The 15357-nt window shown below is 46.4% G+C and overlaps 1 protein-coding gene across 1 annotated transcript; it reads right to left on the bottom strand.

The window, feature by feature from the left end:
• Nucleotides 1-1422: 1422 nt before the first annotated feature.
• On the bottom strand, nt 1423-15349 carry LOC114601326 (DGAT1/2-independent enzyme synthesizing storage lipids-like). The gene is made up of 7 exons (XM_077933014.1): nt 15229-15349; nt 8813-9185; nt 5917-6081; nt 3989-4179; nt 3029-3089; nt 2591-2730; nt 1423-1572 (listed from the first exon to the last, which is right to left on the bottom strand). Exons 2-7 carry the CDS (start codon nt 9087-9089, stop codon nt 1468-1470), a joined length of 939 nt encoding a protein of 312 aa, XP_077789140.1. The 5' UTR covers nt 9090-9185; nt 15229-15349; the 3' UTR covers nt 1423-1467.
• Between the last annotated feature and the right edge of the window lie 8 nt (nt 15350-15357).

Below are 15357 nucleotides of genomic sequence, written 5' to 3'. Positions count from 1 at the left end.
TGTCCTAGGTGGCTGCACCTGACTCTAAGAGCCGTGTTTGCGTGCAGTGCCTGAATTAAGAACAGGAGCCTTCTATCTATATTGGTACCCTGTAGTCTGTCCCAGAGTCTGGTTCTGGAGACTGTATCAAAGGCTGCTTTTAGGTCAACGAAGGCAGCGTATAGTGAGGCCTGCCCTCCTGATTTGTATTTGTCGATGAGATGTTGTAGCGTTAGGCAGTGATCTGTTGTGGACCTTCCAGGTCTGAAGCCTTCTTGTTCTATTGCCAGGATATCTTCATTCTCTAGCCATTCTGTAAATTTATTAAGGAGGTGCTTTGCGTAGAGTTTACTGATCACACTTAATAGTCTAATCGGCCTATTCGCTGGGTCCCCTCTGTTGCCCTTTTTATAGATTGGAGCAATTATATCTGTTCCCCATTCCCTTGGGATGCGGCCAGTGTCATCTATGTAAGTGAAGAGGGTGGCTAAGAAAGGTGCCCACCAATCCACCTATGCTTTTATCATTTCTGGTGTAATGCCGTCTAAGCCTGGGGCTTTGGGCATTTTCAGTTGGTTTATATATGATTTCAGAACTGAAGTGATGTGAGAGACTGATAAAGTCCTACAGAAAATGATAGCTTCTTATTGTTCCTAAATGTGGTTCTACAAGCTATTTAATAATAAGATGTGCTTAGTTTTTCACACATGGCTTTTCCATATTGTCTTTATTTCTGTTAATAAATGGCACAGTGTAATGTGTCATGTGTTGCTGTTCATCTGAGTGTGTGTGTGTATATAATCACATTTTTAAATGTGGAATTGTTCCCAATGTAGTAAACATTCATATAGATTTGTTTTGGGATGCCTCATAGGAATCATAGAATAATAGAGTTGGGGTGAAACACAAGGGGCATCTATGCCAACCCGCTTGAAGCCAATCACTCCTTTTCGAGAGCAGATGCGCCTCATGCCTTCCTCCACAGACATCCTATTGGGAGAAAGCCAGCTAATGGGCGCTAGACGAACAGGCCTCTGAGTTCCTGGGCCCTTGACCAGGACCAGCCAGCCACAGCTGCTTTGTTGACCCCTTGGGATAACTCTGTGTACATACAGAGGTCTGCAGCCCACAGGTTCAAACCAAGTAAAAGCTTATGTCTATAAACATAAAAGAGATGTGAATAAAAGAGACATTACTCTTTCACTTGTAATATTATTTCATGTTTCAGTTAAGAACTTGCTTCCCATTATAAAAGGGGCATTCTGGGAGTATTGCAGGATAGGGCAAGAAAGCACTCGTATGTCTTTGAAAACCTAGGACTTTCTGAACACACAGCAGGTGATGGGTTACTGAGCTAGTGTCCCTTCCAGATAATTAATAAACAATCCAGCACAATTCTGTGTATATCAGCTTAGCTTTAATAACATAATTATTAATGCTTCCTATAACAGACATCAGGTCAGAAACACTGCAACTGTTTTATATGGACTAGTTAGCTTTGTAATGCTTATCAAATCGTTCTGAAAGAGCTCTTAACATATTTCCTGGTCTTATTTGGTATTTATCCCGAAGATTTTCAATTGCAGTCTTTGCCTGTTGAAAGAAGAACAAAGGAATACATTGTGTTATAGGAATATATTGCTAAATAGGTGTTCACAGTTATTAATATCTGTGATGATAAAGGGATCAAAACCAGAGGCAACACATTTATTCCAGATATAGAAGCACAATATGTAACTTCTTTCTAGGATACGTAAATGACTTTGTAGACTGAGATGTGTTGCATGATAGTCCTTGTCTCTCAATCCTGAAAAGTGGCTTCTTCAACATGAAGGGTTGGGCCAGAGCAGCCAGGGTGAGGAACCCCCACTAGGAAACTGCTCATCTGTCAGTGAATCCAGCCCCCTGTCTTTATGTTTTTTTTACCAAGAGCACTGTATGAGAATGACAGAGATACAACCAAACATAAGTGCCTTGGGCTGCTTGGTACGTATTAGTTTTCCTGCATGGTTGTTACCTCCAGCTATGTGAGGAAAACTGCAGAAATGCTATTGAGTTATATTTCACTATGCTCAGTGCTATTTTTCCAGAAAAAGAGGTGCCTGAACTCACTATGAACACCTCCCTCGTTCTCTTAGAATGGCAATGGCTAACAGGGCTAGTGACAGAAATCAGTCACCTCCTGGTTCCATGCCTGAAAACAGCACAGCAGGGCATGGGTGAAAATAGCAGAGTAGGATGGAGTCGCATTCACGTGCAGAGTTGCAATAAGTCACAGTGCTTATTGGGTCCCCCACTGGGGGAGCGGGGTTGGAGGGACCCTCTGGGGCAGATTCTGGGGCATATGGTGGGGAGAAGAAGTCCTATTGCATGAGCAGATCTTTGTGCAGTACTACATGAAATGCATAGGTTTTTCATGGTCTCAACAATTTTCGGAGCGGGAAAGCTGAGTGATGAACATAATGCACAAAAGTCTATATAATAAACCCTATCTCTGGTCGTATAGAATGAGCAAGTCAGTAGGCAGAATATAATTTATACAACTGAAAGAGAGAAACCAACAGGAAAAGAATATTCTACTTTTTTACTTCCTTGTGTAGAGTTAACTTACTTTTTCAGCCAGCTCTGCAGCTGTTATATTTGGATCATATGGGATGGGTTCTCCAATATATGTCGTCAGTTTCACTGGAAGTCCTCCATATATGGGAAGGTAGAGAAGTCTTGTTTTCTCATATAACCATCTTGTCAACCCTATGTATGGAAGGGAAAAGAGTCTGTAAGAAAGCAATCCCATATCAAATTTGAAATTAGTTGGCATTCTGAGTTTTTAGCAATCCCAATCAATCCATCCCAGACATGAGGTTAAATAATTTGAGTGCATATTTTTAAAGAGACAGCACAATTTTTTCAGATAAGTATACATTGAATAAACTACTAGTAGGTACGAAATAGATTTTTTTTTAAAAAAAATCATTGTATAGTATTAATCTGTTTATTGCCTGATATCAGATCTCTTGATCAACCAAGGAATATAAGATATTTTTCTCACTTGACTTTCCAATGTTCCTGTATGTTTCACAAACGTTTTGTGTAAACATAGGGATGACGGGCTAAAAGAATAAAAGAAGAAATACAAAATCAAAAGAAAGGTGAAAACTGGAGAATTACTGCACCCCACCTGCCCCACCTTTATTTTGGTAAGGACTAGGAATAATGCTCCCCATCTGGCATTACAATGACAAGCCAGACGCAATTGACTTCAAATTGCACATGCTGTCCCCCAGATTTTCAAGAATTGAAGAGGGAAAAAGCTATTTTTCTTTTTAAATGTACCGTATTTTTCGCCCTATAGGACGCACTTTTCCCCCTCCAAAAATGAAGGGGAAATGTGTGTGCGTCCTTTGGGGCTAATGCAGGCTTTCACTGAAGCCTGGAGATCGAGAGGGGTCAGTGCGCACCGACCCCTCCCGCTCTCCAGGCTTCAGGAAGCTATCTGCAAGCCTTGCGAACCCGGTGGGAGTTCTCGCAAGGCTTGCGGGCAGCAGCCTGCAGCCACAAGCTCGGGGGACAGCGGGGAGGCGCAGCGCTGCCAACCCGCTATTCCCTGACCTGGCTTGGAGGCTGCCAGCCCCACAAGCTCGGGGGACAGATACACGCAAGCCTGGGGAGTCTGGCAGGATAGGCTTGCAGATAGCAGCCTGTTCTGGGGGCTGGGGTCGGGGGAAGCTTGGGGGGAAAATAATTTTCCCCCTTTATTTCCCCCCCAAATATCTAGGTGTGTCCTATGGGCCGGTGCGCCCTATGGGGCGAAAAATATGGTAAGTGACTTCAATAGCTTAAAAACAAAAAGCAGGGGTGGGAAATATTCGGAACTCCAGAAATCATTTGACCCCCAAACAGGATATTTGCCATCCTCAACTACTTAGGACGCTAGATCAAGGATGTCAACACATTATGTCTTATCTAGGATAATCATGAAGGCAATGCAAATTGGACAAAGATCACTCACCACTTTTGCCTCCAAAGCTACCCGAGCGAAACCAGTGCTGTTACCCCACATTATGTTGTAGTCATAACTAAAGTTTGCTTCTCTACCTCCACCAGGGGCAATGCCCAGTAAATGGCCTTTCTTCAAAATTTCCACACATTCAGCTTTATTGAAATCTTTCAAATTGATGGAATTTAAAAGTATCTTCAGCCCTGAAAAAAGAAGCCCCAAATAGAAAGAAAATGCATTTTATATAACGCTTATTTAGGAAATATTGTGGATGCTATACAAGTGTCATTATTCCAAAGATATTGCACTGTTACAGATCACAAGCATAGTTCTCTGCCAATTTTTTTCAAGTAGGATTTCGTGGAAGTGCTGAGGTGGCCACCTTTTTAGACATGCGTTCCACAAGTCAAGTCTGTAGTACAACTGAATGACATTCAAGTTTGCATTATGATAAAAATACAGGCCACAGTGCCTTGCGGCATGCACAGAGAGACAGATACACACATGGCACAGATGAGCCCATGCTGGTTGAATCCTGCCTACACCAACAAAAGTTCATCTTTTCATGCACAGGTAACTGGGTGGAGATTATATGCTGTGTTAATTCACCCAATGGACAAATTCACCCCCAAACAGAGCACTCTGTGCTACTGGGCATTTGGGGGCTCTGTACTTCCTTCCTTCCTTATTTAAATGACCCTTTGGTGGTGTCATAGTTCCTTGCTGTGGCTGCTGTGTGCATGCAGAGGAAGATGATGTGTGAGAAGTGGCAGTGGAGGGCCATGAACACTCCCGCAAGGGTGCTACATGGGTTCGATTGCAGTGTCACATGGGGGCATAAAAGCTTTGTGTGGGAGTGCTTGATTGGCCATGTGTTTGGGTGGGGCCATGCTTTCTGGTATCTTTGAACCTGAAGAAATCGTCAAGTTGGAGACCCAGTTTCCTACACCTTGTCCTATTCTGGCATTAAAGTCAGAAGCAATTATATGCAGTTACAGCACAGAAATCAGATGTCACTTTATCCAGTTGGCCCCATTTTTTAGATCCCTGAGGAAGAATGTAGAAAGTAATCTCATAGCTGTTATGAGGCCAGATAAGGTATTCCTGCAACCTGTGATCATGGGCCAAAAGACACAGGTCGACATGCTGTGTTGGAAAGGTAAAGGGACCCCTGACCATTAGGTCCAGTTGTGACCGACTCTGGGGTTGCAGCGCTCATCTTGCTTTATTGGCTGAGGGAGCCGGCGTACAGCTTCTGGGTCATGTGGCCAGAAGGAATAAGCTGCTTCTGGCGAACCAGAGCAGCACACGGAAATACCTTCCCGCCAGAGCGGTACCTATTAATCTACTTGCACTTTGATGTGTTTTTGAACTGCTAGGGTGGCAGGAGCTGGGACCGAGCAACTGGAGCTCACCCAGTTGCGGGGATTCGAACCGCTGACCTTCTGATCGGCAAGTCCTAGGCTCTGTTGTTTAACCCACAGCACCACCAGTGTCCCGTTGGAAACATAGCCTGATTCAAATAAGGTGCCTGAAATCTTATTGGAAGAAGAGGTTGAGGCTGTAAATGGCCAAAAGCAAGCCTGCAGTTTCCAACTTTCTTTTTTGTGTGAACACTCCATCTCATTCTGGGCTCATCCATTGTTGTAACTCAGATGGGAATCTGTCAGGGCAACTTGTCACTGGGAAATGAAGTGAGGCATGCTTTGAGAGGATTCCCCAACAGCATAGGTAGGGTACAATGAAATATCAACACTTGGTTACGAGTTTTATTTTTCCTTACATTCCCCATGGTCACATCCATCATCTTGCTGATATTTTATTTGTATGTTGTTTTTCACCTGTTTGCCTGATACATGGTTTTATATTTTATAGCATTGTTTTATGTCACATTTCACATATTTTTTGATAAAAAACATGATTTGAATTTAGTAATTTACCTAGTAGCCGATATATGCCTCTATGAGTGACTGAAAAGCACTCTCTCTGTACCTCCTTAAAAAGTTTAGCGACAAGAAATGAATAGTCAATAGCAGTGGCTGAGTGATAATAAACAATAATCCCTGGTCCTTTACGGAGATGTTCCATGCCAATAACTTCATAACCTGGAAATAATACAAAATGCCACAAATAAATATTACTTTGTGAAAAATAAATGAAATATTGCAATCTTTTATTGGAGGAAAACAGTGCAGTTCAGAAAACTGAAATTTAAGATCAGGTAAAAACCTCTCCTATATGTTTCAGTGTTCTGGATGCTAGTTTGTCATCTATACAGATCAAGACTTTCTCTGTTGTGATCCCAGAACAAATGGTATTCTCCTCTGCTGGAATATTCCTTCCTTGCTTACTTTTGGGTGCAGGTGAAAACATTTTTGCCTAGTCTTTGAGTAAGCTAAAACTGTGACACTCTTTCAATCTCCTTTAAGCATTTAAAAGGTAAAGGTAAAGGTAAAGGTACCCCTGCCCATACGGGCCAGTCTTGACAGACTCTGGGGTTGTGCGCCCATCTCACTCAAGAGGCTGGGGGCCAGCACTGTCCAGAGACACTTCTGGGTCACGTGGCCAGCGTGACGAAGCTGCATCTGGCGAGCCAGCACAGCACACGGAAACGCCGTTTACCTTCCCGCCAGTAAGCGGTCCCTATTTATCTACTTGCACCCGGGAGTGCTTTCGAACTGCTAGGTTGGCAGGCGCTGGGACCAAGCAGCGGGAGCGCACCCCGCCGCGGGGATTCGAACCGCCGACCTTTCGATCGGCAAGCCCTAGGCACTGAGGCTTTTACCCACAGCGCCACCTTTAAGCATTTAGATGTGTTATAATACTCATATCTTCAGACCATTCTCTGAATCACTTTATACAAAGTGAGAAAACAGTTTCCCAGACAGATACACCCTTGACCAATGTCATAAGTAGCCACAGGGTTTCATCCTTATGACCCAAACTTGGTTTTAGTAATGTATTTCTGATTTATGCTTCAACATCTAAAGCAACATCACTCTGGGAAGCGATGAAAACATAAGATGGATCCTCTTGATCAAGCCAAAGCTCTCTGTATTCCATCATCCGGTTTCTCGCAGTGTCCATCCAATTTAGCAGCCATCACCACATCCTACAGGGGACGCGGGTGGCGCTGTGGGTAAAAGCCTCAGCACCTAGGGCTTGCCGATCGAAAGGTCGGCGGTTCGAATCCCCGCGGCGGGGTGCGCTCCCGTCGTTCGGTCCCAGCGCCTGCCAACCTAGCAGTTCGAAAGCACCCCCGGGTGCAAGTAGATAAATAGGTACCGCTTTCTAGCGGGAAGGTAAACGGCGTTTCCGTGTGCGGCTCTGGCTCGCCAGAGCAGCGATGTCACGCTGGCCACGTGACCCGGAAGTGTCTCCGGACAGCGCTGGCCCCCGGCCTCTTGAGTGAGATGGGCGCACAACCCCAGAGTCTGGCAAGACTGGCCCGTACGGGCAGGGGTACCTTTACCTTTACCTTTACCACATCCTACGCTGGCAGATTCCATGGTTTGTGTCCAGAGTTTATGTTTCAGAGTTACCTATTGGTTTACCATGCTCTGGAAAATGGCACCATCAAAGTCTCACTGCACGATGATATACTCATTACATTCGCTGCGTACTCACTACATGTTTAAACCCAACCCCCTTCTCTTGCCACAATTCATGAAACTATTTTTAAAGATCTTTGCTAATTAAAGCTCTGTGAGGTGTAAGCAACATTCTCCAAGTTTCTTTTGGAGAGGAGGCATGCTTTCAATGTGATTAAATGTATGGTGTTTATGCAGCCATCAGCTGACCCTTTCTTCTGTAATATATCTTAATTTCATACTTCATAATATGTTTTGTTTTTCTTTTTGATTGCTTATTACCTAAAAAAATTTCCATGCCTTTCTTTTGATCCATATGGAGCCAAGGCCAGCTTGGAGCTGTGGTGACTCTGAAGTGGGTTTAGAGGTCCACTCCTGATGCACTATAGCAACTACAGTGGTGCCCCGCAAGACGAACGCCTCGCAAGACGGAAAACCCGCTAGACGAAAGGGTTTTCCGTTTTGGAGGCGCTTCGCAAAACGAATTTCCCTATGGGCTTCCTTCGCAAGACGAAAGCCCATAGGGAAATCTCCGGGACAGCGGGGAAGCGCAGCGCGTCTTCCCCACTGTCCTCGGACCTCCTCCGAAGCCTGGCGGCGGGGCGGGGACACCTCCTCCCGCCGCCCGGCTTCGGAAGGATGCTTTGAGGCGGAGAGGTTTTTTAAAAACGCCGGGACAGCGGGGGACTTCTCCGCTGTCCGGGGCGATTTTAAAATGCCCGGGACAGCGGGTTTAAAATCGCCCCGGGCGGCGCGTTTCTCCGCTGTCCCGGAGGGCTTTTGAAGGCAGGCGGGGGGAGCAAAGACTTTTGCCCCCCGCCCGCCTTCAGAAGAGGTCCTGGACGATCTTAAAATGCCGCCCGCCAGCATTTTAAGATCGCCCCGGACAGCGGAGAAGCCCTCCGCTGTCCCGGGGTTTTTTAAAATGCTGGGGGTGGGAAGAAAAGCCCTTGTCCCCCCCCCCAGCCTTCAGAAGAGGTCAGGGGACAGTCTGTCCCCGGACCTGGTCTGAAGTCGGTTTCCATAGGAACGCATTAATTGATTTTCAATGCATTCCTATGGGAAACCGTGCTTCGCAAGACGAAAAACTCGCAAGAAGAAAAAACTTGCGGAACGAATTAATTTCGTCTTGCGAGGCACCACTGTATTGACCCAATGTCTCAAGTCTGAAATTCTGATGCTCAATCCTATGAAAGTATAGGAGCTGATAAGACTGAATTATTGGAATGGAAGAATGCTTACTCACCATACCATATCTTTCCAAATATATCACAAACTTGAGCAATAATTTTCCTTGGTTTTTCCCAAAATTTGCTAACATCACTTTCTTGTTGGTTATTAATCTTCTTGTAAATATGTAACACAAATGAGACAGCCCAGAGACACAAAACCGTACATATGAATGGTGAATAAATTAAAATCAGAAGCTTAAGTAACCACAAAGGGTGAACCACTAAGGTCCGATATTCTTCCAAATAAGAAAAACTGATCCAGTTTTCCAGAATTTGAGAAAACCAGCTCATGGTTTCCTAATCTGAAGCACCACGTGTATGCCAATGAAAGAAATATATGAAGTGGAAATTTCCTCAGTTGTGATGGTATTTTTTTCAACTGTTTACCTGGAAAACAGAAAATGCAGTACATTAGTTTGAACTGTCATCCCAGAAGCATTCATGATTACATGAAATCTCATGTGATTTACCGTATTTTGCGCCCCATAGGACGCACCGGCCCATAAGGCGCACCTAGTTTTTTGGAGGGGAAATAAAGAAAAAAAATTATTCCCCCCCCGGCACGGGGCTGCGGCGGGGGAAGCCCGAGCTTCCCCCGACCCCAGCCCCCAGAACAGGCTGCTCTGCACAAGCCGTGGGAGCCCTCCCGCGGCTTGCGGAGAGCTACCCAAAGTCCGGACGCGACTGCCCAGCGCGCTGGGGCTTTGGGATAAGAGGCGGCTCTGCGCAAGCTGGGGGAGCCCTCCCGCGGCTTGCGCAGAGCTACCCGAAGCCCTGGCGCAACTGCTGAGCGCGCTGGGGCTTCGGGATAAGAGGCAGCTCTGCGCAAGCCGGGGGAGCCCTCCCGCGGCTTGCGCAGAGCTACCCGAAGCCCTGGCGCAACTGCTGAGTGCGCTGGGGCTTCGGGATAAGAGGCGCCTCTGCGCAAGGCATGGGAGCCCTCCCGCGGCTTGCGCAGAGCTACCTGAAGCCCCGATGCGACTGCTCAGCACGCCGGGGCTTCGGGATAAGAGGCAGCTCTGCGCAAGCTGTGGGAGCCCTCCCGCGGCTTGCGCAGAGCTACCCGAAGCCCTGGCGCAACTGCTGAGTGCGCTGGGGCTTCGGGATAAGAGGCGGCTCTGCGCAAGCCGTGGGAGCCCTCCCGCGGCTTGCGCAGAGCTACCTGAAGCCCCGATGCGACTGCTCAGCGCGCCGGGGCTTCGGGATAAGAGGCAGCTATGCGCAAGCTGTGGGAGCCCTCCCGCAGCTTACGCAGAGCTACCTGAAGCCCTGATGCGACTGCTCAGCGCGCCAGGGCTTCGGGATAAGAGGCAGCTCTGCGCAAGCCGGGGGAGCCCTCCCGCGGCTTGCGCAGAGCTACCTGAAGCCCTGGCATGACTGCTGAGCGCGCCGGGGCTTCGGGATAAGAGGTGGCTCTGCGCAAGCCGTGGGAGCCCTCCCGCGGCTTGCGCGGAGCTACCCGAAGCCACGGCGTGACTGCTGAGCGCGCTGGGGCTTCGGGATAAGAGGCAGCTCTGCGCAAGCTGTGGGAGCCCTCCCGCGGCTTACGCAGAGCAACCTGAAGCCCCGATGCGACTGCTCAGCGCGCCAAGGCTTCGGGATAAGAGGCAGCTCTGCGCAAGCCGGGGGAGCCCTCCCGTGGCTTGCGCAGAGCTACCCGAAGCCCTGGCACGACTGCTGAGCGCGCCGGGGCTTCGGGATAAGAGGTGGCTCTGCGCAAGCCGTGGGAGGGCTCCCGCGGCTTGCGCAGAGTTTTCTGAAGCCTGGAGAGCGAGAGGGGTCGGTGCGCACCAACCCCTCTCACTCTCCAGGCTTCAGCGAAAGCCTGCATTCGCCCCATAGGACGCACACACATTTCCCCTTCCTTTTTGGAGGGGGAAAAGTGTGTCCTATAGGGTGAAAAATACGGTAATATTTTCCTAATTTTCCCCACTGTAACTTGCCAAGTAGACGTATTGTTTTTCCAGCATCCATCATGGGGATGTACAACATTACAAATGATGTAAAGCAAGCTGGTTTCATTCCACTGCTGAAGTATTAAGGAAAGTGGGGAAGTGTTACTTCTCTTTGAGTCAGCAGAAATGTTTCCCTGCCCCCTTAAAAATGCAGCTGCATGCATCTTTTGACTGTCTTGTTTGTGTTACTGGGCAAACTAACACATAGCTCAGGATACATGGAGAACTGGAGACATGGAGACTGTTGGAATAATCCGGTTAAAAAGTGGAGGAATTTGTGAAGAACTTGTCTGAAAGAATTTGGACACATTGCAAGACTTTGGACTGAGAGGACTCTGGCAGTTGCAGGTCTTCGTTAACAACTGGACTTTGTTCTTACTGTGTCGACTTTGCCTCATCAAGGACTTTATAAGTCAAAATGCTCTCTGGGCTCAGAGAGTGGCGACTTCTTGTAGCAACTGTAGAGTTTGTTCTTTCTGTGTCTTTCTGCCCCCAAAGTAAAAACTAACTTTGCTACACAGTTGTTCCCTATACTGAGCCTAACCACTCAACTTAAATTGTGTGGTGCAGATGCAGCACCGAACAAGATTGAGGGTGCGGAGAAAAGTGAGCTGAAGGGTAGCAGCATCTGGGGATACACTGCAAAATGTCTCTTTCTGGGGATGTGAGGTGGAATAGCAGCTCTGCCGCCATATAAGAACAGATGCTGATGGCCAAACCCTGTTATCACTGCCTCTAGAACTTCTTTCCAGTTGGGTTATTGGAGATCATGCCACAATACTCAGCCATCACATTTTTGTCTTCAACTTACTAAGTCATCTTAACATCCATTAGCTTTACATAGTCAAATTGTATATTTTTGATTCTACTCTATCTTCACTACATTTTTCAACTTAATGGTATGAGAAAATAGACAATATTGATGGGGGGGGTTGTGCCTATAGTAGCTGTGTGATAGGACAAATTAATACCCGAAAAAGCCATAAGTGCTCCAGTTCCTCACCCCCGAGAGCCATGAAAAACTAAATTTCACTGCTGTGGTTTGTCTCAGATCAGTTGTACCTTGGTTTTCAAATAGCTTAGTTCTCAAACGTTCTGGGAAGCTGAACGTCCAGCAGGGCTTCCACAGCTTTGGATTGGTTGCAGGAGCTTTCTGCAGCCAATCAGAAGCCTTGCTTTGGTTTTCAAAGTCAAAGACTGTTTTGGAAGTCGAACAGACATGGTATGACTGTAAACCTTACTCCTTCACCTGAGATTTAGGTGGCTCATATTTTACCAGATCTTTTCAGACTTCCTTTTTCCTGCCGAGGGAAATGGCTGCCTTCCATGAGATCGGACCCCCAGTAGTGCCAGAAATTCAGGACTAATATGGGAGTAATTAGTCCTGCCGACCTCTCCAGGGTAGGAGAGGGCTGTCTCACCCAGAGAGTCCGTTATCTGGCCCCCACAACAAGATGCCAAACCTTGGCACTTTGGGTGCCAAGCCTGGCACGGAAACTGGGCACTCTCCAGAATCATTCTCTCAAGCAGGGACACCTGCTTCTTAAAAATTAATAAGATTTGGCTGAAAACAGGCGTATTCTGGACTGATGGAGATAAGGGAAACAATCTGCAGAACTGCACAGTTGCTGGTATGTAAGTTTGGACTTCAAAGAGATTCTCATCATGGTGCTTGGATTTACAGAGGTGATCAGTACGTTCTCTCTTTTATATCTACATTTGCTTTTATATGCCGAGCCTCATTAAAAAAGACCTAAAAAAAATTAAACGGAGTACAGATGGACTTCTATTTGCAATTGATTAGTCAGCTGCACAGTTTTAATCGGACTTGACAAAGATAAATGAGCAGAACAAGTTGGTGCTTTATAGTTGTGACACAGGATGGAAAAAGTGAATTCCTCCCTTTTTTGTGGGAGTGGGGAACATCTTTTGGCTGATTCCACAATGATCTGAGACAATAATTTGGGAAATATCCCACAACATACAGTGCACCTGTTTGCAGGTTTTTCTTCTTTATGGGTGGGAGAGAAAGCGAAACAGGTGTCTAGCAACTCCCCTCCCTAGAGGGGAGACTTGTGTGGTCCCTGGAAAAGCTGATCAATTGCCAAATGATTTATATCCGTGGAATATATTCCATTTTAATTGCTACATATATTTGTGAACAGTATGCTTAACAACTCAACAACTTGGGAATTTACTGCATCATAAAACTTCAAATGGCAGGCTTGGACAAGAGCCAGAACTGGAAGATAAGAGTGAGCCAGGGAAAGCTTCCTTTGCAAACAGACAAAGGAAATACATACACACACACACACACACACACACACACACACACACACACACACAGTATATATACAAATTAAACTACGCCTGACAGATGAAAGGATATATGATTGTTTAACATGATTGAGAATTGATTAGCCAGTGACTGAGGACTTTGAGAGTTTAAGATCAGAATGTGGAAAATATGAGAACAAGAAGAAGAGGGTAGAAATATCATTATGCGATATGAGTTCTTCAGAGGTCCAGAATATTGGAAGTCCATGTGAAATTTACCATATTTTTCACTCTATAGGATGTTCCAGACCATAGAACGCACCTTGTTTTAGAGGGGGAGAACACAGAAAAAAAATTCTCCCCCTCTCTGCTCAGCGCCCCTTCAGCGAAGCAGCAGGAGAAACGGAGCCCCTTCCATTTCTCCTCCCGCTTGACTGAAGGGGTGCTGCACAGCTCTCCCTCTCTGCTGAAGCTGGGAGAGCAAGACTCTCCCGGCTTCAGCAAAAGGAATCAGAAGCCTGCGGAGTGCGGCGCGAACTCATGCTGCGCTCCGAAGGCTTCTGGCGGCTATCCCTGAAGCCTGGAGAGCGAGAGGGGTCGCAGGCTTCGGGTTCCTTTTGCTGAAGTCGGGAGAGCAAGAATCTCCTTGCTTCAGCGACAGGAACCTGAAGCCTCTGGAGCGCAGCGGGAACTCGCGCTGCGCTCCGAAGGCTTCAGGCGGCTATCCCTGAAGCCTGGAAAGCAAGAGGGGTCGGTGTGCACCAACCCCTCTCACTCTCCAGGCTTCAGCGAAAGCAACGCGAAGCCTCCAAAGCGCGGAGGGAGCGCTCCCTCTGTGGTTCGGAGGCTTCGCGTTGCTATCACTGAAGCCAAGGAGCCTGCATTCGTTCCATAGGACACACACACATTTCCCCTTGATTTTTGGAGGGGAAGAAGTGCGTCCTATAGAACAAAAAATACGGTAATAATAAATAATTCAGATTGTAGTTTAGTTTTTAGTTTTGTTTTGTTTTTGAATTGGATTATGATTTGATTTGATTTGTTATTAATTGGATGTTCTTAATGGGAAATTTATAAAAATAATAATAATATTAATATTTTAAAAGCTCTTTTCCACCCGCCCTTGCTAGGAATGGGGAATCCCTCATCACTGGTATTTGAGGAATGATGAATTCCAGAGAGGCGCTGTTTCAGCTAAAACAACATGTTTTTATCTCGCATATATCTGAGTCTGCATGCAATGCTTTCCCACTGTTGGCTTGGACAGTAGTGTACACTTGACATTAGCTACCATCCATATCTATCCCAGCTTCAAATCAACCCTGACTAAAAGAAATGAACATCCTAGCTGTGTTTTAAGTTGATAGTGTGGAAACAGGCTAAGATGTTCATACAACTAGTTTTTACACGCACACAAACACACACACACACACACACACACACACACACACAGAGCATCTCTATCTCTCTCTCTCTCTCTCTCTCTCTCTCTCTCTCTGATGACTCCTGCACAGGAAGTAACAAATAATACAACTACTAGAACATCTTAAAAAGCAGAGACATCACCTTGCCAACAAAGGTCCATATAGTTAAAGCTATGGTTTTCCCAGTAGTGATGTATGGAAGTGAGAGCTGGACCATAAAGAAGGCTGATCGCCGAAGAATTGGTGCATTTGAATTATGGTGCTGGAGGAGCCTCTTGAGAGTCCCATGGACTGCAAGAAGATCAAACGCATCCATTCTTAAGGAAATCAGCCCAGAGTACTCACTGGAAAGACAGATCGTGAAGCTGAGGCTCCAATACTTTGGCCACCTCATGAGAAGAGAAGACTCCCTGGAAAAGGGAGGGAAAGATAGAGGGCACAAGGAGAAGGGGGCGACAGAGGATGAGATGGTTGGACAGTGTTCTCGAAGCTACCAGCATGAATTTGAACAAACTGCGGGAGGCAATGGAAGACAGAAGTGCCTGGCGTGCTCTGGTCCATGGGGTCACGAAGAGTCGGACATGACTAAACGACTAAACAACAACAACAACAACAACAACAGGACATTTGCAAACGAAGCAGGGTCTACTATGGTTTCAAACTGAATGAGAGACTTTGATGAGATTCCTGCATTGAAGAGGGTTGACTAGATGACCCTTGGAATCCCTTCCAGTTCTACACTTTATGATTCTATGAACAATTTTTTTTACTTACATTCCTGGTAAGTCTAAATCACCTTTGCTTCAGTCACCTCTCTGTGGATGCAGCAGAAGTCCTGGCTGGTGCACTTTTTCGTAGGCTGATTTCCACCCCTATGGAGAAAGGTCCTTTTCTGTGGTGCTT

This window comes from Podarcis muralis, chromosome 8, assembly GCF_964188315.1.
Source record: "Podarcis muralis chromosome 8, rPodMur119.hap1.1, whole genome shotgun sequence".
NCBI classification, from domain to species: domain Eukaryota; kingdom Metazoa; phylum Chordata; class Lepidosauria; order Squamata; family Lacertidae; genus Podarcis; species Podarcis muralis.
Note: the sequence above shows the minus strand (reverse complement) of the source record. Positions and strands in the feature narration are given on the sequence as shown.

Excerpts from the sequence above, each read along its gene's own strand:
- LOC114601326 (XM_077933014.1), bottom strand. The coding sequence starts at position 9,089 with ATGAGCTGGTTTTCTCAAATTCTGGAAAACTGGATCAGTTTTTCTTAT. Across the intron at positions 3,090-3,988 it reads TAGCTTTGGAGGCAAAAGTG|CCCGTCATCCCTATGTTTAC; the intron begins GTGAGTGATCTT and ends TTATTCTTTTAG. Across the intron at positions 1,573-2,590 it reads CTGCAGAGCTGGCTGAAAAA|GCAAAGACTGCAATTGAAAA; the intron begins GTAAGTTAACTC and ends TTCTTTCAACAG.